Below are 27,981 nucleotides of genomic sequence, written 5' to 3'. Positions count from 1 at the left end.
TACTGCTTGGATGGAACATTTGGTATGCAAGTTACAACAACTTAAATGACAGTGATTAGTGAAATCGCTGTGATGAGGCGGCCTTCACCATAATCAGTGATTGTGGTCTCTAGAACTAAACTGTCCAGTTTGACCCCCTGCTGTACCAAGAGTTAACCTTTTAAAAAAAATTTACATTTAGTACCTACTACCTCACAGAACTTTGTGAAGGTTTATTCAGTTGCTAAGTCGTGTCTGACTCTTAGTGACGCCAGGATTCCCTGTCCTTCATTATCTCCCGGAGTTTGTTCAAACTCCTATCCATTGGGTTGGTGATGTGATCCAACCATCTCATCCTGATGCCTCCTTCTCCTCTGCCCGCAATCTTTCCATCAGGGTCTTTTCCAATGAGTCGGCTCTTTGCATCAGGTGGCCAAAGTATTGGAGCTTCAGCATCAGTCCTTCCAGTGACTATTCAGGGTTGATTTCCTTTAGGATTGTTAAGGCTAAGATAGTGATTTAAAACAGACAACTTCAGAAACTGGTTTATAAATACCAATATGACTTTGATAAATGAGGAAATTAGGAGCCAGCATAACACACAAGGAAAAACAAGCACTGGTCATACCACTTTTATTTATGTTGTATGTTACATTGTTTATTCAATATAGAAAAAATATGAATACACTCACAGTATTCTCTTAATTTGGTAATTCCACATGGTCAAATATTGACTGTTACTGTATTGGGTTTTCTACCCAATTAAAAAAGAGGAAGAAAGGACCTGGCAAACAGTTGTCATGTTAATAACAGCAATACCTTTCTCTTGCTCTTAAAAGACAAATTTTGAAAAGACTTCTGATTAAACTACTGCTTACTGGCTCAGGAAAATGTTTTAAAAGATAGAAATTAATTAATTCTTTCCCCCAGGAAGAATTTTAGGATAAACATCTTAAAACACCCTGGTTATCCAGGAGAAAATTTATATTCTTTACAAAGGGGTCAGTCAGTGCTGAAAAAAAATCAAGTGGCAGACCCCCCTGAACAACAGTTCTCTACATAATACTACCCCCACCTCACCCCCAGCCAAAAAGAAAAAGCCAATAAAATAAAAACGGAGACCTTATGTTAACATAATTATGCTGGAGAAAAGGAAAAATTCACACAAATATCCGGTTTCTTTTAAAACTCCATTTTGCAAATACAATCAGTGATTATTTCTTTTGGACATAATACTTCCATTAAGTGGGTCAAACTCACAAATCAGTACTACAAAATACAGTATTTTCCATCACTTTTAGTTGTAATATACACTATGTACATAAAGTTACCTATCTTAAACTAAATACAAATGAACAATAGCACATTAAAAACCAGAATCGGGACTTATAAATAGTGCAGAAAATGCAAACGCCAAAAATACGATGCCTCCTATGATTGTCACTGTAAGAGAACAGAAAAAAGTTAAAAGGCAAATTCCTCTAAGCCATGATGTTGCCTATTCTTCTAGCAAACTAACATTAAAAAAAAATTAGAAATACTTCAACCTCATTTCCACAGTAAAATACTTAACGTACCCAACTCTAAACAGTTAAGAATCAGTTTATTTTCCAGCACTGTTTTAAAAACAATTATATTAAATTCAGACAGTGCTGATAAGCAACAATAGAACTATAACTCATCTTAAAAGCCAGTTATGGGGGTTGAAGGGGTGGAAAGGCTCAAAAGAGAGGGGATATATGGATACATATAGCTGATTCACTTTTGTACAGCAGAAACACAATACTGCAAAGCAATTATACTCCAATTAAAAAAAATTATAAAAATTTTCAACAACTTCTGAACAAGCAAAGAGACTATTTCTATTCCATTTTTAAGATCAGCTACATAGGAAATTTTCAGCTGAATCAGTAAATATAATCTCCACCTACGATTCCCAATTCTGTATGTTTTCAAAGCTTAAAAGTTCTCAAATGTCCACATAATTGTTTCATTGACTTAAATGTTGACAAAAAGCTACTATGAATCCAGTAATGCTTTGATGTGACTTTATGTTTTACTAACATCTACACATGTGAAAAACGGCCCATGTTTGCACTAGCAGAACCAATACGCTGGACTTCTGATTATCGTAACATAGACATAGTTCACTTTCGAAGACACACACTCTTTTTCTAACCTCAGTGATTCTAAAAGTTAAATGGTATTTTCTAGTTAAAAAAATAAGACTGACCAGTTCTGACGGAGATTTTCTGTGCTATCATTCTTCCTCCGATGACTGCCAGGCCAGTGCAGAGGCAGTGTCCCACTGTTCCCCCCACTGCTACACCATAGGGATCCTAGAAACAAGGGCAGCGTTAATCTAAAGCCAAGCTGGAAACTGCCACCTGAGAAACACGACTACTTTCCAGCCATGAAAAGAGGACAGTAACAACACCAAAGCAGAAAAAAGTTCGACAAATTCAGGTGTGTTATTTATAAAACGGGTAATGGCTGCTTGAAGGAATATGTTCCAATTATACCTAAGACTAGAGATAAAAGGAAAATAAACTCAATGTGCAAGATCAAAAAAACCTAATCCAGTCTCTCAGCAGTTGCTGAACCTATCTCACATGCAATATTTCACTCAAGTGAGTGCTAAGGAGACAGCCTGGGCACCTCTTCCCTCAGGCAGTATTTGATACTCTTAAGAAACTATGCCAGCCTTTACAGTGTTGTCTGACGATGCTTCCTAAGAAGAACCCTGCCTCTCAACCTCTGCTGAGCTAAAGCACCAGGACACGGTATCATTCAGTACACAACTGCCACCATAGCAGACTGGAGGCACTCAGACTGGGAGACCAGTGAAAGTTTTCCAGAAAAGACAGCGCTGAAGGACAAGCTGGATCACCTGACTTGGCAGCAGGCCAGCAGCAGGAGACAGCCCTGGAACACCCGTGTGTTTCTAGAGAGAACCAGTGTCGCAAGCAAGGAGTCCATCATGGTAGGAGGGGGGGTGTCATGAAGCCTCAAGTTTAGACTTTTTAAGACACTGACTGGTTTGTAACTGGGGAGTGATATGACAGGTTGTGCTTTAAAAGTTAAGTCTAAAGTGAACTGGAGGGAAAGAAGACAAAAGCAAGTGATCAACTGAGAAATTCCTCCAGTAGCCCTGGGAAGAGAATGCTGGCCTGTATTGGCATGGGAGCCCAGGCAGAGAAAAGCAGATAGATTTGAGAGAAACTGAAACATGACTGATATATCTTAATGACAAATGACAGGTATGAAAAAAATCAGACACTCAAGTTCCTTACCCATAATTCTCTAGATGAATTGTAGTGATACCAAGGTTGAGTAAAACAGGTAGAGGAATAAAGGAAAATGGAGAAACTATGTGTGGATGCCAACAGAAGTTAAAAGTAAAGTAAAGAAGTTCAAGAATCATTTGGGTTCACTGGAGAAGAAGCGATAGGACCGAAAATAATAATCCCAGGAGAGAAGGGTGGAAGCTGTTGACGATACAGTCATGAGGAAGGCAGCACTGAAGGATGACAGCAGAAGAGCAGCCCAGGGGAGACTGAAGAGGTGACCAAGCAAGTAGCCTCCCTACAAGACCACGGCAGGACCCATCTGTGGCTGCAGTGAACTTAAAACACCGCTGAGTCAGAAACTGTGGAGTCCAGTGTGTTTAGTAAGCAAGGAAGTAGAGCCAACTCCTGTTCCCATCACAGCCAAGCTCTCCAAGGCTGAGGGAAGTAGGGCACGAAGAAGCTTTATATTTCGAAGAGAAGCAGAGTTAAGGGGGTAGAACTTTTTTAGGTGAGAAAAACTCGTGCATGCTAAAATGCTAACAAGATTGGCCTGGAAGAAAGGCAAAGATTCTAAGCTTTAGGTGGGAGCATAGAGGGCGGAGACCCGAACAGGCGGGAGAGCACTACCACTGTGATGGGTGGCGATGAAGAAATGACTTCTGCTTTCCTCCGTGAAGTAGGAAGCAGGCCCATTTGCTGGGGTGGGCAGTGTGTGCGCGAACTGGGGAAATGGAGACAACTGGACATGTGTTCACGCGGAACGGAAGAGTGGGACTGCGTTCCGCAGATTCTGTGCGTCACACCCTGTAAAACTAATAGAAGATGATTTCATTCTATTTTAAAATGACACCTGAAAAATCACTGGATTAAATAAAATGGTTCCTTTAATACAGAATTTTTCAGTCTTTGTTATTTTGTATATTCCATCTTCAAAACGAAAAACATTATAGTGTTTGCCAAATTTACTGGACCCTGGAACCTTTTTCCTCAACCTTTTTCTTTGTTGTTGTTTAGTACCTATCAACATCTCAAAGGACACTAGAGGATTCTGTGAAATTCAAAGTGGGAATGCTGAATTCTACTGGAAATAGAAATGAAGTTTAGTCTAAAATGGAGTGAATTAGACTACAGCATGGATTATACAAAAAAGTTACCCCCCCCAAATTAAGAATATTAAAGTAACAAAAATAGACAAGTACATCTGTGCCCCTGAAGAGCTCATTACCTGTCCCCGTGGTGCCGAGTGTAGAAGGCGGCTAACGCCCAGTGCCCCCTGTGTCTGGGACCCTACATGCATCGGCTTGTTTCAGCCCAAAACCACCCAGGAAGCAGATGCTGCAGTAATGTGCTCACGTGGCAAGAGACTCGACCCCAGGAAGCATACGCTGCACTGCTGGCAGGCAAGCAGTGGGCCACAGGAACCCAGGGAATGCTGAGCCTGTCCCAAGTTATTCTGTGCCACTTAGGTGACAGTATTAAGAAAAAAGCAACGATTCTGCCATGATAGCTCACATGGCAGAACCACCACCACCACCACGAAATGGTCACTTACTTTCAAGTCCCAGTTCTGGCAATCTGAATGCCAGTAAAAAAAGGCTACAAATCAAGAAAAATATAGGACAAAGCCATTAAAATGACATTTAAAAAGAAAGTTTATTTTTAAACATAGGACTCAAATGAAAAATTGAGTTCCCTATTTTCTCCCAAAAATACAGCATTTTTGAGGCTTCTTTGACAAAACTGTCCAGCTTTAACTATTTTAGCCCTGGCCTTTCAATTCTTGTTTTATATTCTGAACTGCAGCCTATGCTGAGCAACTCATTGTTTTATGGTAGATACCTCCTAAGAGTTAAAAACAAATTCAAATCAAGCTTGCTATCTAAAATCTTACCATCTGACTAAAAACAATGTAATTTAATAGATATAAAATCATAAATAGCATCAGTTAGGATCAACAAGAGCTGAAAAGTAGCAGCATTTCTGTCCCACAACTGTCTCCTCAGCAGATCTTAATCCATGTGAACAACAGACCCTCATGTAAACTTTACTAGTCCCTTCAGAAAAAATAAGGATTTAACATTTTCTTTAAAAAGCTATTTTTACAGAGTGGCACCTGACAGCGCTGAACAAGACAGAGCAGAAGAGCCTAGTCTTGGCTCTAGTCCTTGTCCTTGCTACCAACTGCCAGCTGGCTTCTGTCCTAGTGACAAGCCACCTCTCTGGGCCTCAGGAATTGATCCATAAAGAAAAGGCTAGGACAAGATGATCTGAGATCTCCTCTGCCTTAGTATCTTAGGACTGAGTAACCTAGGGCTAAGACAAATTTTCTAAGTAACCTTTGCAACACTCAAATTATTTTTTTAGCACAAGGAATGGAAGAAACCAGAGACACCTACTTTTAATGCTTTAGGCATTTGCCAAACTGGCCTTTAATAATAATATACCAGTTTATGTTCTCAACAAATATATAAAGGAAGGTTCTGAGAAAAGAAAAAGAAAAAAAAAAAAACTAAGCCATAACAACAGCCACACCGTCATTTTGGCAAAACTGAAAGAGGAGTCAAAAGAGAGTAATCTGATTGATTGCAGAAACTGGGAAAAGGTCAGTTCTAAAGGTTAGCATTGTTATTAGATCTAAAACGTATTGTCAAGCATACGAAGTCATCCCTTGACCCACCTTGACTCTGTCCAGTGACCTCTGGAGCAAAGTAATGTTAGTTTTAATACAGAAGCAGTTGTCTCCAAGTACCACTTACCTCTCTAGCTGCCAAAACAATTGTAGTCAGTTGAGAGCGATCACCCCATTCTGCTAAGAATGTTAATGTAAGAGCCTGAACAAAGATGGGTGAAATAAAATGCAGCCACTTTTTCTGAGGTATTGTTGTGCTTGTACCCGTTTCAACATCTCCTGGTCCATTTAAGAGTTTGGTTCGTTGAAACTAAATTAAAAAAAAAAAAAAAAGACATTAACCCCAGAAACCAAGTCAGTATAGCCCAAAATGCTTAATCGTTCTTTTAAAGAGTGTTTCAAGTCTATGGGAATATGCTCTCAGAAGCTAAAGTTATGTGATCCCAACTTATCTTTTGAACCACTGGTCTCACATGGCAACAAATGCAACATTCTCAATTTTTCCAATTCTTCCCAACAAAATAAATAAAACATTATTTATCGACCACTTGTTACCCTAGATGTTGTGGAAAGAAACAGGGAAAATTATAAACAAGTTCCTGTTTTTCAGGAGCTTATAATCAATCTAATTAAGAAACCTGATTACACATTTATCCCTGAAGCCTTTCTCTACCAGATTTCCACTCACCCAGTCCTATCACAGCCACATGTAAGAATGGAAACCAAACAAAAGAAGCTATTTCTGTGTAGCCCACACACCTCACAGATACGGATGACCACTGAAAAGCTTTATATAGTGCTTACTCTTCATAGTTGAGTGCCTTTTTAACAGCACTCTGACTTACTTCTTCATCTTTTTTCTTTAATTCTGCTTGAACTTCTTCTAGTTCCTCTTGACCTTCATCTGGACTCATCTTTAAGCCTTCCCGAAGCATTCTAATGCCAAAAATGGCAAATAATGCAGTTGAAACATAGTATGTATACACCCTGGGGATGACAGTGGTGGCATAACCAAACAAAACTGCAAGAAAATGCAATGATATGTCTGATTAATTAGCAGATTATACACCAACCAAAGAAACAGCTAACTTCAGAAGTCATCATTTACCCCTGTTTTAAAGGGAAAATGGTTCACATTAGAAGCTAACAGGTAAGAACCTTAAATTCTACTTCTTTCTCTCCACTAATATTGAGCCCTTAGGTCTAACCAATGACCTATCTATCACAGCTTAGCAAGAAATCAGTGGTGCAGCTGAAGGTGGCAGAGGTTCCACACAGATCTCTCGTGAGATCTAAAGATAATCATCTCCTCTTCAGACACCTTCCGCCAGAGGCTGGCTTGCCACAGGTCATGCAGGGCACAGTACTTTAGTTAGGAGAGTAACTTTGATGTACGCTACACATCTCATGATCTTATAACCTGGAAGCTATACGACTGTCCTACGTGGTATTTCTTCATCACAGATCTAAGTTACAAACCTCTATCGTGAAGAATCATGACAAGATTCTCATGTGGCATGATTGAAACTATGCTTCTTTGCAACTATTTAAAATAAATATACTTTACGAAGGAAAACAATTCCATATATATATATACACATACACACATATATACATAACAGACTCAACCTTATTCAGTATTATTCTTTCCTCTCATTAAAGTAGAGAGGGATAACTGTATAAGTTACACAAAAAACTACACCTGGAACTATATCAAGAATCCAAACCCTAACTGTGAAACACATTCACGTTGCTAATATGAAGTTAGTAATTAAAAACTATGGCAGGGCCAGAGGGCATTTCCATATATATAATAAATACAATTACTCTTCACTTCACCAGCTCTTTTTCTAAAATGGGCACAACACTTATAAAACTGCCTAATCAGATATATAACTGCATAGGTGAACCATTCCCTGATTCATTGTATTACAAAATGAAAAACTTTAAAATCATGTTTAGAAATGTAAACCTATGCTTCTGTGCATATCAATATTGCCCCCCCCCCCCAACAAATACACAATACAGACATATTTTCTAGTTCTGTCCACTGAAAAGGCCCAAATGTCTTAGTAACAATGAACCAACTTTGCACTCAGATCTTGGTTTCTAATGTGCTTCCCACTAAAAGGCTCTTCAGAGAAATTGCTAATTCCAGTACTGGGCAAAGTAGGTATAAGATGAACCCGCACTATCTTGTTATATTAGAAAGGAAGGAAGAACAAAAACAAAAAATAGCATGTCACAAGGACACAGGAGTCATCAGCCTGGAGGGGTTTCCAGCTGCCCTCTTGTTAATTTAAGGAACAATCTAGTTAAGTAATTAATTATAAACCACTGAAAAAAAGGAGTTCATCAGTTTATATTAATAATAAACAGACAAACCAATGTGAATGGGGAGAGTTCTTTCTTGGAATAGCATATCAGGGCTCACTGGTAAATGTGGATGGGGTTTTGGAATTAGCCAGTATTTTGCAAGCATCGAGGCAGAGTTCAGATCATGTGAGAGCCATCAATTGATGCTAAACAATGGGGAGTAGGGTATGTGTACTGTCTTAAAGTGTCTCCCAAAAGATTACAAATTAACTGTGAGGGAGGATGAAGACAGTGTACCCTTTACTAGGAGATCATCAGTGAGGGACAAATGGACGCCACATGCTTCCAGGTGTGACACTCTTCAGAGGGGCACCGTCGGCTCTGCAGGGTTCTAGTCAAGAATGCGTAACCCCAATCTAGTCACGAGGCAAAAACCACACAAAGGCAAGATGAGGAGCTGCCCATTAAAGGGGGAGGGGGATGTAGTTTCAAAAAAGTATTATAAAACACATAAGAAAAGCCTATAGAAACATCTCAGATTAAAAACTAAAGAGAACTAAATGCACTATCTGACCTAGACTAGATCCTCTACAGAAGGATAGACACTATCATCAGATCAACTGACAAAATTAAAATATGGATAAGATTAATGTATCAATCTATGTCTATAAAGATGTGTACTGTGTATATATACTTTCTCTATAGATATATAAAACGTGCATATATACACATATTGTACACCTAGAGATACACAGAGATATAAAGAGAGAGGTCACAAATGCTAAAGCAAATGTGGTAAAAATGTTAACAGGTGATTCTGGATAAAAGGTATATAGGTATCCGACTATCTTATTTTGCAACTTTGTAAATTTAAAATATTTTCCATAAATGGTTTTTAAAATCTTAGAAAGAAATGCAGCAAATCTTTTAAATCTCAATTTAGTTTTCCTTTTATCTTCAGATAATCTAAAAGAACTACTTACTGACACAATCCCATGATTTCTGCCTTGACATCTCCACAGAGAGCAAAAACCTATCTGGCACTATAACATTGTTCTTCTTCCCCTGGTTACTGTCCCTCTATCTCCTCTTTGGAAGCCTTTCCTCAGACACCCGAGTACTTTGGTTCTGCGAACAATGAGAGGTTATTTCTCTTTAAGCAAATGGTTTGCATCAAGTCAAAAATCACTGACTTACAAGTAATTAAACTGAAAACATGTGGCACAAGAATATTAGTTAAGGGGGGACTAAGTGGGCCAAGGGTTAAAAACTATGCAGAATGTCAATATTTACGGTACCTTTTTTTTTTCCAGAAATAAGAATGTAACTAGAAGCAGGGAGTGTCTTAGAAACCAAGAGAATAAAAAGATGAGAATGCCCATGAATGTGGTGTGAGGGGCTCATTAAAATGAAAACTGAACTCTGTAATAAGGAAAGCTGATGACTGAAGGCTTTGAAACACAAAGACTTTCCAGTTTGTGGAAGATGAAGTTTGTGAGATCTATTTCCGTAAGTTCAACTTCCACAGGCACATTCCCTTAAAACTCCTCTTGCCTGTAGCTGAGGAGTTGCGGGTCCTCCATGCCCACATCCCTTCACAGCTGCCCTCTGCCCCTCTACCAAGATGCCTTTCTCACAGCATAAAAAGATATCCTAGGGCACCAAAGAGAGGGTCTGAAATACTGATACACCTAGTCAAGGCATCATAACCCAGAGATAGGGCTTCGGGTCTTCCCTGTCTTACACAAGTTTCTAATGTCATGGCATTGAAATAATAGCATGACAGGCACCGGAAACAATGGCCATGGATGAGAAATAGAGTATTTTGGCTTCAGTGGGAATAGTTTTTACTTAGAAATTGTGCTTCTTTCATTCCCCCAACCAGGGGCATGCTTTTCCCTAAGGCAGAGTCTTGCTATAACAAAGAGAGCATCACAAAGATACTAAATCTCAGTGGCTTACTTCCCCATGCAGCCCAAGCCTAGCTGTGCTTCCAGGCCCAGTCCCACCAGCCAGCCATTTTAGAATCAGAATTCTAAACAGACAGCTGCCATGGGACATATATATCATGTTTATTAAGTTAAAAAACCAAGTAAATGTTTTCTGATACAAAATACGCCTGACTTAGATGGTTTACTATGGACCAATTGTCATAGCAATTAGGCAGTGTGACAGACATTTTTCATAAATTGAATGAGCTAAATCTGTAGCTCCAAGGCCCCATTAAACATGTGATATAACACAACTTTAAAATCCCTTATTGATAAAAGTACACTGAAATTAAAAATATTTCAATTTTCTCAACTACTTCCTTCTAAATATATCCAGTTAAACAAAGGACCTCTAAATAAAAGACTAATATGTATCAGTACAGTCATTTGATGAATTTTAGAAAAACTTTTTTTGGTATACTTGATGGTATCCAACTGCTTTTAACAAAATTGACAGAAGGCCTTATTAAGTTGTCAGTTGGTAAATCACTTAAAATCACTTGGTGATAGACTAGTATGTGATTTTTGGCATATAACCCAGGAGTTCAATGGACTGAGTGACAAGGCTATAACAAAATTCCTTCCTGTCTACTTTTATGAATAAAATATCTCAGCCCTTATATCTATGTTTTTAATAGATCTTATATCTATTTTTATAAGATCTAATAGATCTTATATCTATTGTTTTTAAAGATCAGAACTGACTTTAAACCTAGCTTCATTCTAGCAATAAGTATCGTCCATGGACAATTTTAAAAGTACAGTTCTATCATCTCATTACGAGATGCATTTCCAACTTTTAAAAACTGTTTACTTAAATTTGTGATATTTTATTTTGATCAACTCTGTCCTAATAACTATAACTCAACTGATAAAAAATTTTAACATTTATAGACTTAATAAAGGAAATTTTCACTATGTTCTACAATTCAATTTAAAGATGTTTTTGCTACAGATAAATATGACAATGTGATCCACAAAAGACTTTCAAGCAAAAAATTTCATAGGGATAAAATTCTGTGAGGAAAGTAAACGAAAATAAGAATTAAAGGAGAGAAAAGATGTAAATTTCCAAATGTTTATTTATTATTAAAGGAATGATGGTGTTAGTGAAGGTAAGGATCAAACTCCCAAAGGTATTTAGATTCCACTGGGTGTATCTTATTTTTGGCCACACCTCAGCATATGGAACTTCGCTCACAAGGGATCGAACCCACATTCCCTGCAATGGCAGCACAGAGTCTTTAACACTGAATCACCAGCAAAGTCCACCACTGGGTGTATTTTAAAGAACAGGGCAAGCAGACCCAAGACCTAGACAACTGGCGCAGGCCCACTCTGGTCAAGTCAGGAAGAAAATCAACGGTAACCTTACAGCTGCCTCTTGTTTAGTTGCTCAGTCGTGCCCGACTCTTTGCAACCCCATGGATTATAGCCCACCAGGCTCCGCTGTCCATGGGATTCTCGAGGCAAGAATACTAGAGTGGGTTGCCATCTCCTTCTCCAGAGGATCTTCCTGACCCAGGGATCAAACCCAAGTCTCCCGCATTGGCAGGTGGGTTCTTTACCACTAGTGCCACCTAGCAAGCCCACAGCTGCTCCATCTCCCAGCTCATCCCTTTGAGGCCCTCTTCCAGATCTGCCTTGAGTTTTCTATGGTCGCTCCTTCCAAGGAACAAACTCACAAAAACTGAGAAGCTGCCTCTCTTGATGGGTCTGAATTTTAGTGAGAAATTTTGAAAAAAGCTAAAGACAAGAATGCCAGATGGAGGCTGTTCAGACATCAAGCTCTCTTCAGGGTGGGATGTGGCAGGAGGAGACACTCTCAGAACCACTGTATTACCCAGCAGCCCACCCTACTTCCACCAGGCATCCCTGGTCACAGACCCAACACATTTCTAGGCAAGCAGTTGGTTCTAAACAAGTATCTATTGAATTAATTAGCTTTTATTGTAATTAAGGGCTTCCCTGAATGGCTCAGCAGGTAAAGAATCGGCCTCCAATGCAGGAGACACAGGAGACTCGGGTTTGATCCCTGGCTGGAGAAGATCCCCTGGAGAACCAAAATGGCAGCCCACTCCAGTATTTTTGCCTGGAGAATCCCATGGACAGAGGAGATTGGTGGGCTACAGTCCAAACCCAAAGGGTCACAGAGTTGGACATGACTGAGCAACTACGCATGCATTGCAAATAATGTGAAAATATCCAAATAAATGGTTCAACGGCTGTGCCCTGGGCACAGCTGGGCCATACCCAGATGCAAAGCCTTTTTATGATAAGGAGGAAGAGAACTAACTGGTGTAGAACTAACCAGATGGCTTGCTTGTTTTACTGCATTTAATCTTACTATTCTTTAAGGATGGTGCTATTATTATCCTGAGTTTACAGCAAAGATTCTCCAGGGGCTTAAATAACTTAGAAAGTCATAATGGAGTAAAAATATAATTATTTTCCAATGACTTTTTAGCTTCAAACCTTTTCCCAATAAAGTCTTATCAAACAGAAGACAGTAAAATTTTTCTCAAAGGAAAGACTGGGGGCCTATAGCTCCCCCGACTGTGTAGCTTCCAGGCTTCATCCACCTCTCGCTGCAGAACCTCTTATCCTGAAGAAAGCCATTGGAAACCCTTGGATTCAGAGTCAGACACAGCTGCCTCAGAATCTCAGCTCCACTGCCTGTGAGCCACGAATGGATAATATGTCCCTCTCTCTGTCCATCTGTAACAGGACAGGGGCTTGTCCCAAAGAGGGCCTGAAGTGTCATGCACACAGATGGTGCTCAGCAAACAGCAGCCACGTGACCTGCTCCTGTTTGCATAATGAGCAAGCAGTAGAGGCTGGATTCAGCCCCAGGCTCAAGATGTCAGATTTCATGCCTTTCCTGCCACTTGCGCCCTCCAAAAGCAGCTCCAGGCCCCTAAATAGAACACAGAGAAAGGGCTCAGGATGCAAAGGCAAGCCAGTTTAGGAGCAAATCTGGAATGCTAACAAGAAAAAAACACTGTCAAACTGGAAATTTCACAAAGGAAAGCAATATTCCCACACATACAGACTGCTGAAATTCGCCAGCACTGAACTCAACCACCTAGGGTGCATCAGTTCAGTGTGGACAAGGCTGATGAGAAAACAGTGCGGCAAACAGATCTGAGCGGCGCAGCAGGGTTTACCTGCCCTGAAAGACTGTTACACATGCATGACACCAGGGACTTCTTTCGTTTGGGAATTTCTTTCTTCATCAGTTTGCAAATGTAGTATGTATTTAAATACTATATAATAAATGTTAGAACACTGATAAGATAAAAAAATACCAACTATAACAATTTAACGTTCAACATACCAAAAATTACATCTTTGAAACTTCTTGAATTTAAGATGAAAAGTGAGAAGGAGCACACAGTCTTTCAAAATGATTTTAGAGATATACAGGGAAGAGACTTGAAGACCACTGATACAGCCTGTTCCTTCAAACAGTCCACATGAGAGAAGCTGTCAGTACCAGCAGTCAGAGGGAGACAGGCCAAGGGTCAGGACAGAAGAGATTAGCCCTGCTCAGACCTAAGGGACAGTAGCTAAACCCAAGCAGAGTGGGAAGAATGTATGAAGCCAGGTTCTGAGGAGGGAATGGGCAGAGAGAGGACAGTCTTTCAGTTGTCCTTAAAGATGGAAGTTTCAAAAATAAAATTCTCTGGTATTATTCAAACTCATTCCAAAAAGTGACTTCACCATTTACAACCTGTCCCACTTATCCTATTTCCTAGAATCAGAATTTGCTTTTGAAGAGAAAGTTGTTTTTATTGTGAAATATGAATAATGCTAATGCTAATACCCAAATGTGAAAAGTAGTAAATTTTTAAATTCAATAAAATACTCATTCTGTTTAAAAAGACAGACTTAACAAGCATCTCAGCAGCCAGTAATGGAGCCTGTCCTGTACTGTGCTTCAGGAGAAGTCTGCTGCACACTGAAAGAGTAGGGGTGAATGAGTACTTGAAATATAAGGGCTCGTTTTAATACAAACCACAACCCCATGAGGCAGTTATATACTATCTCCAGTTAATGGACGGGGAATTGAAGCCCAAAGAGGCTAGGTAACTTGTCATTAGGTTAAAACACAGCAGAATTAAACTTTAATCCAAGTCTGATGCTAAGGGGGAAACTCGTTCTTTTCCACCCAACTACATGGCTCAAGGTAGCTTTCGAATCAGAGACTAAACTATGTTCAATTATTTAGTGTTAGGTTTACGTTCTCTTGGTCTTAATTTTTTTTTTTAATTGAAGCCTATATAATAGTAACTCAAATAGTAACGCAAACTGGGACTCTAAGAATGTTTCATTCCTTTACTAATAATGGCTAAGAATAGCTTAATAGTACACAATACACTGAACATGATACCTCATTATTTGATTACCAAATGTCCACCAACAGGAAACACGCATTTCTCCGTGGTGGCCTGAGTCCTACTTCTTAGATATCAGATATAAATAAATTTATCTGGACTTAAAAAGACAAAAAGAAAGCAAAAATATCCATAGCGAAAGCAAGGATCAAGGTACTGACAGCTCCTTTCACCTGGACTAGCTAAAGGAATAAGCTTTATCGGCGGTCTTCAAACCTCTTCCTTGCATATCTCTAAAACCATTTTGAAAAACTACTTAAGCCCTCTCACTTTTCATCTTAAGTTCAAGGAGTTTCAAAGATCTAATTTTTGGTATAGTGGGTAAAATTGTTAGTTGTTTTTTTAAAATGTTTGTCTTATAAGTGTTTTAACACTTATTACACAATATTTAAATTCATATTACATGTGCTTGTTAAAATCTGTCTTTTTAAACATATTATAATGAGTACTTTGAATCAAATATATAATTTTACTATTTTTTCCATTTGGATATTAGCATTAGTGAATAAATGAGGAGTATGTATCTTCGGTAAGTGATGCTGGGAACACTGGACAGCTACGTGTAAAAGAATGAAATTAGAACACTCCCTAAACACTAGGCACAAAAATAAACTCAAAATGGATTAAAAGCCCTAAATATAAGACCGGGCACTATAAAACTCTGAGAGGAAAACGTAGGCAGAAGATTCTTTGACATAAATCTCAGAAAGATCTTTTTTGATTCACTTCCTATAGTAATTAAAATAAAAACAAAAATAAACAAATAGTATCTAATTAAACTTAAAAGCTTTAGCACAGCAAAAGGAAACCATAAACAAGAGACAATCCTCGAATGGGAGAAAATATGTGTAAACAAAGCAACTGACAAGGGATTAATCTCCAAAATATACAAACAGCTCCAGCAGCTCATTATTTAAAAACTAAATAACCCAATCAAAAAATGGAAGACCTAAATATACATTTCTCTAAAGATATACAAATGGGCAAAAAGCACATGAAAAGATGCTCATCATCACTAAGTATTAGCGAAATGCAAATCAAAACTACAGTGAGGTATTACCTCACACCCGTCAGAACAGCCATCATCAGGAAGTCTATAAGTAATAAATGCTGGAGAAGGTGTGAAGAAAAGGGAACCCTCCTACACTGTTGGTGGGAATATCAACTGGTACAGCCACTATGGAGAATTATATGGAGTTTCCTTGAAAAACTAAAAACAGAACTACCACATGACCCAGCTGGGCATATACCCAGAGAAAACCGTACCTCAAAAAGATACATGCACCCAAATGGTGACTGCAGCACACGACAGCCAGGACAGGGAAGCAATCTAAATGTCTATCAACAGAGGGATAGGTACAGAAGATGTGGTACATACACACAATAGAATGTTACTCAGCAGTAAAAAAGAAAAAAAAGAACAAAATAATGCTATTTGCAGCAATATGGATAGAACTAGAGCTTGTCATACTTAGTAAAGTCAGTAGGACACAGAAAGACAAATATTACATGACATCGCTTATAGTGAGTGAGTGAGTGAAAGTCAGCCAGCCGTGTCTGACTCTTTGCAACCCCACGGTCTATCCATGAGAATTCTCTAGGTTTCTTGCCTAGAGTGGGTTGCGACTCCCTTCTCCGTGGGATCTTCCTGACCCCGGGATCGAACTCAGGTCTCCTGCATTGCAGGCAGATTCTGTGCCGTCTGTGCTACCAGGGAAGCCCACAGATTACACGTGGAATCTAAAAAAATAAAAAAAGGGTAGGGGTACAAATGAACTTATTTACAAAACAGAAGTAGAGTCATGGATATGGAAATCAAGCTTATGGTTACCAGGGAATAAGGGCAGGGGGAGGCTGGGTGGCAAGAGATGAACTGGGAAAATGGGACTGACATATACACACTGCTGTATGTAAAACAGGTGACTAACAGTAACCTGCTGCACAGCGCAGGAAACTCTACTTAATACCTGAAATGGACTAAACGGGAAAAGAATCTAAAAAAAAATGAGGAGCATGTATCTTGATTGTGAATAGCTAAAAATTTAATTTTAAAAGTGCAATATGGTTTTTAGGAATTTTTGTAGTGAAAACATTTTCTGTTTCCTAAGTTCTGGAACATGAACCAAATTCCAACCTAACTGTTGGCACGACCCAGGGACTCAATGCTGTCACGAGCATGTGTGCTCAGCCACTAGGGGGCCCTCAGTGCGGCCACACTTTCTCTCAAACGCAACAGACTCATCAAGGGGAAAAAGCACTCACCTGATAAACACGTCATTAGGCCCAAGGCAAGCATAGCACCAGCCAATACTGTCAAACGGTTATAGCGCATTGCCATGATGGCTGCTATAAAAAATGTCTTATCACCCAGTTCAGATACAATGATGACTGATATGGCAGCCACAAATGCATGGATAAATCCCAAATTAGTTTGGGTAGCTGGATCGTCTTTATTGGTATGAACTGGAGCAGCTGGTGTAAATCCTTTCTGAAATTAGAAAATACATATTAGCTGTTTTTTTAAAAATAATAATAATAATAAAATAAAATAAAATAATAGCATTATTTTAAATTATTTAACTTGTAGGTGAATTAAGATTGTTTTTCTATTGTAGTCATTAGACTCATTTACTGTCTAACCACTGCTTAGTGATGACAGCAACCTCTGATTGATGGTTGCTAAAATGGAAATCCAAGCACAAGTCTACAAAACAATTTAGAAAAAGAAAAGAGACCAGCTCTAGCCACACATTAAAATTACCCTATTTTCTAAATGCATGTGAATTGAGCTCTTAGCTATGCCTCATTCAAATCTTTGTTCATAATTTAGGTGTAAGACCCAAGGTATCCTTATCAAACTTTCAAGTAACAGGAAGCTGAGAGAAATTTCATGAACACTTAAGAGAACAAAGCAGGATCCGAAAGCTCTCAGTAGACTAGAGGAAGAGCTGGCTCTAGCTAAGCTGAGATCTAATATCGCTGGATATATGGATGGTCCTACACCAATACCCTAGGCTGTAACACGGCCTAATAAAGAAGATAAGCTGAGTCTTTGTTGCTGTTAAGGCCATTTTGAGTTGAAAATGTGACAAAGTTCCAAAAAAAGCACCAAGCACTTTAAAGAGTTAATGACAAGTCCATCTTCTGTGCCTCACAGTCCTTCCCCAAAGTTCTGTACTGGCTCTGAGGCACCACATTTTAAGGCACCACCACCCTCTGAAGGCAACCTCAGACAGAAGAGAGTCTAAAACCAGGGGCTGGCAAGCTACTGGTAAGAGTAGATTCAGCTGAAAATTATTTTTTCATTTTTTATGGGATTGCAAAAAAAGAAAAAGGGAAGGAGGGAGGGAGAGGGTTGGAGAGAAATAGGAAAGGAACATTAGGCAACAGAGACCCTAAGGGAGCCTACAAATACGTGGCCAAACCTAAAATATTTATTATCTGGCCCATGACCAAAAAAAAGGTTTGCTAACTCAGGCTGTAAAACAATCACATAAGGACTGGGTGCCTAATGTTCCAATAACTGAGAAAGTCTATATGAAAGTCTCTGTGGGCCCAAGAGATAGAAGTAAAAAGTTACAGGTGGCAGGTTATATATAGCTTAACACAGAGAAAAGAGTTCTGCCTCATGGGGGTTTCCAGAGGTTGAAATGGACAGCTAGCCTGAGTGCATTCTTAGTCATGTCCGACTCTCTGCGACCCCATGGATTGCAGCCTGCCAGGGTCCTCAGTCCGTGGGATTTTTCAGGCAAGAATATTGGGAGTGGGTTGCCGTTTCTTCCTCCAGGGGCCTTCCCGACCCAGGGATGACACTAGAGTCTCCTACACTGACAGGCCGATTCTTTACCCCAGAGCTACCTGGGAAGCCCATATGACATAAACCTGACTCCCTAAGTCCACGATAAGGGTCAGAAAACTTTATTAAAGCACTCCTCAGACTAGACCTCTAAGGTAAAGATTTGGGAAATTTAACAATGCAGAAAATATTTGGCGTTAGGGCTAAATTGAAAGGGCAGCCGTGGAAGGCCAGCTCATGATTAACCAAGTACCATTTATTCTAGCTTTCTCTCCGTCATTATTTTAATTCCAACTATGCTGGTTTTCTTTTGAAAATGAGTTTCCTTTCTATTTAAATACCCTGAGAGAATTAAACATGATAAAAAAAAATACGCATTTTCATTCAGTTTTCACTAATGCAACATTTTCCTCTTGGAAATACTTTTTGTATGAAAAAATCTTGTTCCAAAATATTTAGGACCTGAAATCCAAGAAAATATTTTAGGAATAAATATATACCATTTACAACCAATTTCAAACAGAAAATGTTTACTTTTAAAAACAAACACAATAGTGATCAAAACACATATTCTCATAGTTTTTTGTTTCCCAGCTATAAAACAGAGGCCACGTTACTTAGCCTCTCCATTCCTCTATGAAATTATGAGGATTAAATAAAACTTGCCTTTTAAGCACAAAGCAAAACAAAAACTGATGCTTGTGAACTGTGGTGTTGGAGAAGACTCTTTAAGAGTCCCTTGGAAAGCAAGGAGATCAAACCAGTCAATCCTAAAAGAAATTAACCTTGAATAATCATTAGAAGCTTAAGTTGAAGCTACCAATACTTTGGACACCTGATGTGAAGAGCCAACTCATTGGAAAAGACCCTGATGCTGGGAAAGACTGAAGGCAGGAGGAGAAGGGGACGACAGAGGATAAGATGGTTGGATGCTATCATCGATTCAATGGACATGAGCAAACTCATGTGTGAGCAAACTCAGGGAGATAGTAAAGGACAAGGAAGCCTGGCATGCTGCAGTACATGGGGTCACAAAGAATCAGAAACAACTCGGTGACTCAACAACAGCAAAACAAAAACTATATATTCTTGAAATCTATATACAGAGCATAAAAAAAAAAAAATCAACTTATAGTTTTTGTTATATATTGAACTGGTTCTGGACAGCCCAAATTAGTGTTAAACAGCCACCAACCATGGTGTGATTAAGAATTTAAAACAAAAGTACCAGGGTATTATGGGAGGGGGTGTGTGTGTGTGTGTGTGTGTGTGTGTGTGTGTACACTCAATTGTGTCTGTTTGCGACCCCATGGACTGTAACCCACCAGGCTCCCATATCCATGGAATCTTCCAAACAAGAATACGGAGTGGCTGTCATTTCCTCCTCCAGGGGATCTTCCCGACCCAGAAATGCAATCTCCATCTTGGGCAGCTCCTGCATTGGCAGGCGAATTCTTTACCACTGGGCCACCTGGGAAGCCCACTATGAAGATAGAGGATTTAAAAACTTAAAATGTTAATAAATGCAGAAAATGATGTTACTATTCATTCATCTGTTGTCAATTACCCAAGTAATTACTATGTGCAGGGACTAGCTTCTTTTCCTAGTTCATCTTCAGAGGGGCAGAATGTAATGGTTTAATACATGGGCTCTGGAGTCAGATTGTCAGCGTTCACAGCCAAGACATTACTAGTTACTGTATGACCTTGGGCCAGTAAGTTTACCTCCCTGTGACTCAAGTTACATCTCTATGATGAGGGGTATCTGTCATAGATTGATAAGGCTGTTGTTAGGATTAAATGAATACACATAAAGCCCTGAGAACGGTGCCTAATACACAGTAAACAGTTGCAGTTAGTTATTACAGCACACCACAAACTTGACCAGTTAAATCATCCCAAAACTAATTTCATCATGACCTTCTTAAGCCTACAACATAAAATACAAATACTTAATTCTGGTAACTATGCAACATGTCCCATGTAATCACATACTGATTCCCAAAATGAATCTTATATTTCCTAGTGAAGGATGAGCCAGAGCAACACTGTCCAACAGTAAATAATGCAAGCCACATACTGTAATTTTTTAATTTCTAGAGAATTCTTTAGCAGTCCAGTGGTTAGCCAGATATTAAAAAATAAAAACAGATAAAATTATTTTTAGTATTATTTTATTTAACCCAATAGACCCAAAATACTACTCTAGGAATATTTTTCAAATGACTAATGAGATATTTAACCCTCTTTTTTTAATCAAATCTTCCAATGCCAGTGTGTATCTACTCACTGCACACATCTCATGCACCTCTCAATTCGGACCTGCCACATCTTTTCAAGTGCTTAAGAACAGTCACATGGCTCACAACTGTAGTATTGAACAGTGCAGTTCAAGAGTACCAGTTTTTGGTAACCACAAGCTTTCTATCATGCAGTCCTATTTCCCTTCCTACCGTCTTATTATCCTCCTATTTATCTAGATTCCTCAAGATCCAATTTCTGTGGAACCTCTTGAGCAATGCCTACCCCAGCAACTCCAGCCCCTAAGGATCCCACTCTCCTCAAACTGAAGGCATGCTGTGGGCAATGAGTCATGGCAAGTACATGACTGAAACAGTCTGAGACAGGAACACTCAGGAAGTTAAACTTTATGTACTAGAAACAAGTATAAACATATTGTTATCATTTGTAATAGTTAAAAGAGACAAAATAACTAAATGCCCATACACAGGGAACTGGTTAATAAATGGTAGCTGCATTTACTGGAATATTATGGGCTAAAAATAAGAATGTTTCATATACACTAATAAGAAAAAAAATCACTAAGACATTTTTAAGTTGAAAAAAGTATGTTCTATGTATGTGGTCACTGTATTATGTTATGGGGTGGAGAGTCAGGCAGGTTTATAAAGCATACACACAGTTGCTAATGCTTAAGAAATCTCAGGAAACAGTAACAGTGGCCAGGGAAGGAACCAGGATGACTAGAACAGGTGTGGGCAAACTTTCTCTTAAAGGGCCAAATATTTAACCTCTTGGGCCATAAAGTTTCTTTGGTAATTACCCAATTGGTGCTAGGGTCTGAGATCAGCCATAGGTAATACTTAAATGAATGGCCTGCTGCTGCTAAGTCGCTTCAGTTGTGTCCGACTCTGTGAGACCCCATAGACGGCAGCCCACCAGGCTCCCTCGTCCCTGGGATTCTCCAGGTAAGAACACTGGAGTGGGTTGCCATTTCCTTCTCCAATGAATGGCCTAGCTCTATTCGAATAAAACGTTACTTACAAAAAGAGGCAATCAGTGGTAAACTAGTTTGCTGACCCCTGAGCTAGAATACAAAAGGAGACACACTTTTCATTCTACATTCTTCTGTACCTTTTGGATTTTTCACTATGCTCATGATTAAAGACACCTATTGTGCACCACTTCAAAAATCACTTGACCCAATCTCTTACCCCAGCCATGGATGATCAATTCTGCAAGCTGTAACTGGCTTCAGGCAGATCCAACCAGAAAGTAACCGTTCTGCACACCCTTATTCACTACACTACCCAGAAGTGTGGAGGAGTCGAACCCTACGGGCCAACCTTTTACCAATACCGAGGAAGCAATTCTGAGGTTCATTTCATAAAGCTGCTGGAAAGTCTCAGCAGGATGTGTGCTAGTCACTCATGGAGCAGACAACTTGAAAATGCATGAGGTACATCAACCTCCTTCCCTGGACTGACAATTTGAAAGAAAACAGGCTTTATTCTGAGAACAGGGAGTAAACCATCAGATGAATGACTGGAGTAAGATAAGAAAGATACACTGGGCCCACACTGAAAAGCCTGTATGTTTATGGACCAGCTTAGAGGCAAGGCAGAAGCCTTTTAAAGTTTTTGAGTAGAAGACACAAATGTAATTAAGGCACTGTGACTAACAGATCAGGACAGAAAGTAAAGAATACCAGCCACTGAACCAATTAATTAGGAGGTCTACTGCACAAGACTCATGTTGAAGACAAAATAAAGGAAAAAATCCTGTACATGATGAGAAAGAAAAATACTAGAATTTTTAAAAGGCAAAGAATCAAAGATGATATTCATATTCCTCTAAGGTATATGGGAAAGAGGAATAAAAATAAAGGGCCTGGTTTCACACATGTTCGACTTGAGGATAAAAAGCATTTCAAATAAAGATTTCCAGGAGGTTTGGAAATCCAAGAGATTTCAGAAATGAAACACCTGAGTTTAGGCCAGCATAGTCTCAAAGTATGTATTTGGTTGCTGGCAACCTGAATTTATCAGCTGGAGCTTTGCAAGACTAGATTTCTAAGGGAAAAGGCAGAAATTACATTGAAAAAAATGAGCTGCAGACAATGTCTATATTTAGGGAAGGGAGTGGAGGAGGGAAACAAAGAGAAAATTGTCTTGGATATTTAGAGAGGCAGGCAGAAGAACACCACAGATGGTCAAGTTAGGGGCAATCAGCATTTCACTGAGCTACTAGCTAAATGCCGGGGATTTTCATACACCCTGTTTTATCTGATACTCAAAAACCTGAAAGCTGTTATCCCAATTTAACATCAAAGAAGAAACTGAGAACCAATAGGGTTAAATAACTTCCTCAAGTTCATGCAAACTGAGGTAGAGTAGGACTCTTAAAAACGTAGAGAGTTAACAGTGTTAAAGAATAATTGAAAAAGAGCCCTGGATTTAGCAATTAATTAGGTTACAGGTATACTTCAAAAATGAACTTTCAATATAAAGACATGGGATGATGCCAGATAACAGAAGACTAAAGCAAGGTGAAAAAGCGGCTAATTCTCTAGTTAGAAATTTCATTTATAAAGCTGAAGAAAAGAAACTAATACAATCAAGCAGTTAAAACAACTGCCTTTTGCCTCACCCCGTCCAATCACGCAAAACCTGTGGGAATGTGTAAGCAGATAAAAAGGAACCTAAGAAAAGGAGAGGGTAAAGTTACGGAGGAAGTAAAGTGCTAGAGGTCAGGAGTACGGGCACATGGAGAGAGGAGGTATGGAAAGTGTGATAATTACGTCCATTTCAGAAGAAAGGCAGAAAGTACTAGCATAGAAGCCAATACTTAGATTAGTACAGGAAGGCCAGAGGCAGCGACTGTAATTCTGATTTCGGCATTCCACTGATCAGTTACACAGCGCGAAAGTAACGAAATACATTCTGCTCCTCAGTACAAATACCATTCTTGCAGATTTGGATCTAAAATCCATATTATTTACATCCTGAGAGTAGGGTCAGTAACTTATAATTAAAAACCAAAGACAAAAAACTTAATAAAACTCTTCTTTACTTAAAGTTAAAATTAGTTTGAAATTGCAAAACTGTGAAAAAGCACCCTCATTTAGAGAATAACCTTTTATTCTTTAGAATAAAAATATTCTAAATATCTAAAGATTCTTCTCTTTATCTTCAAGAAAAGGAAGAAAATAACAATTAACAATGAAAAAATTTCTATTCTAGTTCCAGAGTTCAAATGAACACATATGTATTAAAACTCATACAGATAGCTGCATCAGAATCTCCATCTACACATAATGAAACTAGTGAGGATGAAGACGCTTTCTTTTAAACAAAATCTACAGCCTGCTCCCAAGAAAAAGATTGATGTCCCTGCAAAAACAAAAACAAAAGTCCCTCAACAAGTTACCACACAAGAAGTGAGATTATCTGAAGATAAAGGAGTTTTGGAAAGCGCTTAAAACTGGCTTACAACTGTCTCCTTCCCATTGCTTTATTGTATCAAGTCAGAAAAACCTTTCCAAAGTTGGAAAAATGTGTGTAAAAATACATGCATAACTTAAACTGCGACACCATTGATAAACTTGGTTTTAAAAGATGGCATTAAAATAAATAAAATTACATTTTATTATAAATATTCATGATCATCTTTTTATTTGTGGATGGCTTAGCTTTTTAAATATTTTTTATGAATTTACTGTTAATTCATATTAGAATAATATATTTAACAATTACATTTTTATCTTAATGAATGTTTATGTTTGCTTTTATAAATGTTATGGTTTTGCAATGTGTTTATAAATTTTGACATTTGAAATGTATTGTTTCATTAATTTTTTAAAAATTAACTGCTCTGATAGTAGAACACCAACATAATAAATGCAATAACATCAGATCACTTCATTCTGAATTAACAATGAGTAAGACAAGGGTCTTCATGCCTGATGGCTTCCGTCTTAGCTGTAAAGAGGTTAGAACTGGGAGTTTGGATTGGATGGAGCAGGACTGAAACTTAATGAAAACAGAAAAAAGTTTAAAATATTGTCTGAAAGGCCTTTGTGTTAAAAGATACTACATAAAAGAAATGGCAAGAAATAGTAAAGTAGAAACACAGTACAGAGAATTTGTTCTGGGTCAAGTGGTAGGCTTCTGCGGATTTATCAACAGAGCTTTACAACCAGAGCAATCCTTCCTTAGTCTTCCAGAATACACAGCAAATTGCAAATTACCTCTGTTAAATCTATCTGAACTCCCTGACCTAAAGGGACTTAATGCTTCTTGGAGTTCATACTCTGACAGGAAAGGAATAAGAAAAAAACTGAGTATGTCACTAGAGGTAAACTGCATAAATGAAAGGATCCCAGTGAGCAACAGTGCTTTTTTCATGGGTTTGTGAAATGGGGTTTATTTTTAACTGTAAGTTCAGAGTAAACTCCCTCAACTTTTTTTTTACCTCATTATAGAGAGAGAAAAAAAAATCCAATGTAGAAAATCCTATTAGAAGTTCAGTAATCTTGCTTCAAAGCACCCTATAAGATACAACTACATTTTTACAATACATCTTACATTTGAAAGCTCCCTAATAAAGGAGATTTTTTTTCTTCCTCTCCATTTTCAGAAGAGGAAACTAATATAGTGGCATGAAAACATATATTGATGTATCCTACACTTTAAAAAGATCTGCTGCAGGTAGCTGCAAAGCAAAACAGTTGAAACTTTTTGATATTCGGTGATGCTGAATCCTTGCTACATGGCTATTAAACTTAACTCTGATCATATCTTACTTCTACCAAATGGACAAAAAAAAGCAAATGATACTTACATTACATAGTTTAGAAAATATGTGGGGAAAAAAAAACTCTTCCAACATACTGTAATACAAGAGGGAAAAAAAAAAAAAAAACACTTGAGCCAAAACAAAAAGTTACATGAAAATACAATTAAAAACAAAATAATTAGATTCTACTAAAATACAGAAAAATTTCCTAGTGTCTAAGAAGAACCACCAAGAATATACCAAAATAGTAAAAACACAAATTATATTGTGCCTGTCTGTTCCCTCCAAACCCCCAGTTTTAAAGACAGGACTCTTAGGACACTTGAATATGGTCACTGGACACTCTTGCCTTTTTTTTTTTACACAGCTATACTTCTCCCAGCCGTCTAAAAGGGTATCAAGCGGCATACCTACCACTATTTGTATCTTAAAAATCACTATATGACCAAAACTTTAATTTAAGACCTGGAAAATAACATAACCCAAAATACTTATTGCTTTAAAATAAACTTCTGATAAAGAGTGAAATGACAGAAATCTAAAAGATGAACATTAAGAATGAGTTTCATGAATCAGCATTTCAGTTCCATTTCGGAAATGGACATGGCAAGCTGGGTCAGCTGGACCCAGGAGTCACAGGCAGGAGAGAGAAATCATTCTAAGTCAGAAATTTCAGGGAAGTCTTCAGAGAGGAGATAACCTGCTGCTTCTTGAGAAGTGGGAAAGGTTCTGAGCAGTGGGCTTCAAGCTCACTAATCCCCTTTTACTTATAGGTCTTTGTTGGAAAGCAACAGAGCACATGGCAGGCCTTGGATGTGAGTACAGTGGTGACTGGGAGTGGGGCTAAAAAGCCTGGAGGGGTTGACTGCAGTCAGATTACCAAGAAACCTGAATATCCTGCTGAAGAGGCTGGACTGAAATCAGCAAGCCAGGCAACTCACTGAAGATTTCTGAGAAGTAAAATGCAATTCAATGGTAGGAAGATAAGTTAGGTGAGGACAGGCTGGAGGTAGCCTGGGGTGGAAATGTGATGGTTGAGTGCCCATGTCCTCTACTAGAAAAGACTACAGAGGATCTGAGTTCAGAAATCCAAACTGGAAATGAGAAGAAAGCCCAGGACCCAGAGTGGGATTAAATATAAAAATGCTGCTGAGATTTTGAACACTAGTCACTAAGTGATTATATTAACATAAATTAAGATGTTAATATCTACTTAGTGAAGGCCAAAATGCAAGATTCTGGTACACTTATAAATTTAGTCTTTGGCATCCCACACTGCTTGCATACAAAGACAGACTATTCCTCTGCATTCCTCAGGGTTACTTACTGCAAGCCAGAGCACGTTTTTAACAGTCACCCTTCCTTATCCACATATATTTGGCAAAAATCACAAGTTGTGCAGAACTGAATTTGGTCAACAGTTCGGGATAAGCTGTTTCAACAATGAAATGACAGATGTTATTATTCTCAGAGAATACGAAAAGCCTTCCAGCTGCCCTCCGTTAAAAACTTTTTACTTGGGATGAGTATTTCCAGCTCTCTAGGATCCATCTGATCAACAAGACGCCCCGTTCCTCAGCAGCATCTGCATCCTCCCGAACTAAAGGTTTACAGTGGGCTCCCAGCTCTGCTCTCCCCTCCCCCATAAGGAGCCGGGCGAGGCCAGCGCCCACCCAGGAAGGGCACACTCGCCGGTCTTCCACCCCGGGAAGCCGGGGCCGAGGTCCCCTCCCCGCGCCGGCAGCCTGAGTCGAGGGCGGCGCTCCGGCAGCGGCGAGCCTGGTACCCGGCGCCGCCGGCTCTGCAGCCTCGCCCTCCCGGGCCCGTCCCGCTTACCTCGACCCGGGCCGGCTCGGGGCCCTGCACGGCCGCGGGCTGCGGCTGCAGCTGCTGGGCAGGCGCTGGCGGTTCCTTGTTCCGGTGGCTGAGGGCTTCGTCGGGTACGGCCCGGACCCCGGCCGGGGCCCACAGCAAAGGAACCAGCAAGACCAGAAACAGCCCGGGCGCAGATGCGCGGCCGCTACCCCGGGCCGCCGCCGCCATCCCGCCCGCCGAGACGGCCGCGCACCGGCGTCTCAGGAGGAAGTGCGGGTGACTGGAAGCTTCGACCCCGAGCCGTTCCCGGACGCGCCCCCCACGCCTCGCCGCCGCGGCTCAGGGAGGAGCCTGCAGCATGCGGGAAGTGACCAACAGAGGACGTGAGACAGGGCGGGCCGGCGTCTACCGCCAGCGACTGGTCCTCCCCCGGCCCTGACCACACGACTCTGCCAACTGTCTCAGTGCGGCCCGGCCCAATTCCTCCGGGCCCCGCCCCTGCCTGTGACGGCCTCCCATTGGCCCGGCGTCCGCCTCGGCGTCGTGACGTCCTCGGGCAGGTTGAGGTGCGGCTCGCGCCCTCCTTCCATTGGACCCGGCGCTCCCGAGATGTTGGGAGTCGTGTGACCCTCCTCGTCTCGCATCCTTCCCGCGGCCCACTCTGCACCCTCTTCATCTCGCTGTGCCCACCGTCCCAGAGCCGCGCGGCTCTTTATTTCTTGTTTCCTCC

At 39.7% G+C, this 27,981-nt stretch overlaps 1 protein-coding gene across 1 annotated transcript; it reads right to left on the bottom strand.

The window, feature by feature from the left end:
- Nucleotides 1-595: 595 nt before the first annotated feature.
- Nucleotides 596-27,766, bottom strand: TMEM165 (transmembrane protein 165). Its single transcript, XM_061420203.1, has 6 exons — nt 27,273-27,766; nt 16,865-17,090; nt 6,744-6,919; nt 6,026-6,208; nt 2,213-2,318; nt 596-1,422 (listed from the first exon to the last, which is right to left on the bottom strand). Exons 1-6 carry the CDS (start codon nt 27,477-27,479, stop codon nt 1,346-1,348), a joined length of 975 nt encoding a protein of 324 aa, XP_061276187.1. The 5' UTR covers nt 27,480-27,766; the 3' UTR covers nt 596-1,345.
- Between the last annotated feature and the right edge of the window lie 215 nt (nt 27,767-27,981).

The sequence above is a fragment of the Bos javanicus genome, chromosome 6 (assembly GCF_032452875.1).
Source record: "Bos javanicus breed banteng chromosome 6, ARS-OSU_banteng_1.0, whole genome shotgun sequence".
Classification (NCBI taxonomy): Eukaryota; Metazoa; Chordata; class Mammalia; order Artiodactyla; family Bovidae; genus Bos; species Bos javanicus.
The sequence above is the reverse complement of the archived record's forward strand: the minus strand, read 5'-3'. Positions and strand labels throughout refer to the sequence as shown.

Excerpts from the sequence above, each read along its gene's own strand:
- TMEM165 (XM_061420203.1), bottom strand. The coding sequence starts at position 27,479 with ATGGCGGCGGCGGCCCGGGGTAGCGGCCGCGCATCTGCGCCCGGGCTG. Across the intron at positions 17,091-27,272 it reads CCGAGCCGGCCCGGGTCGAG|AAAGGATTTACACCAGCTGC; the intron begins GTAAGCGGGACG and ends TTCTAATTTCAG. Across the intron at positions 1,423-2,212 it reads GAAAATCTCCGTCAGAACTG|TGACAATCATAGGAGGCATC; the intron begins GTCAGTCTTATT and ends GTTCTCTTACAG.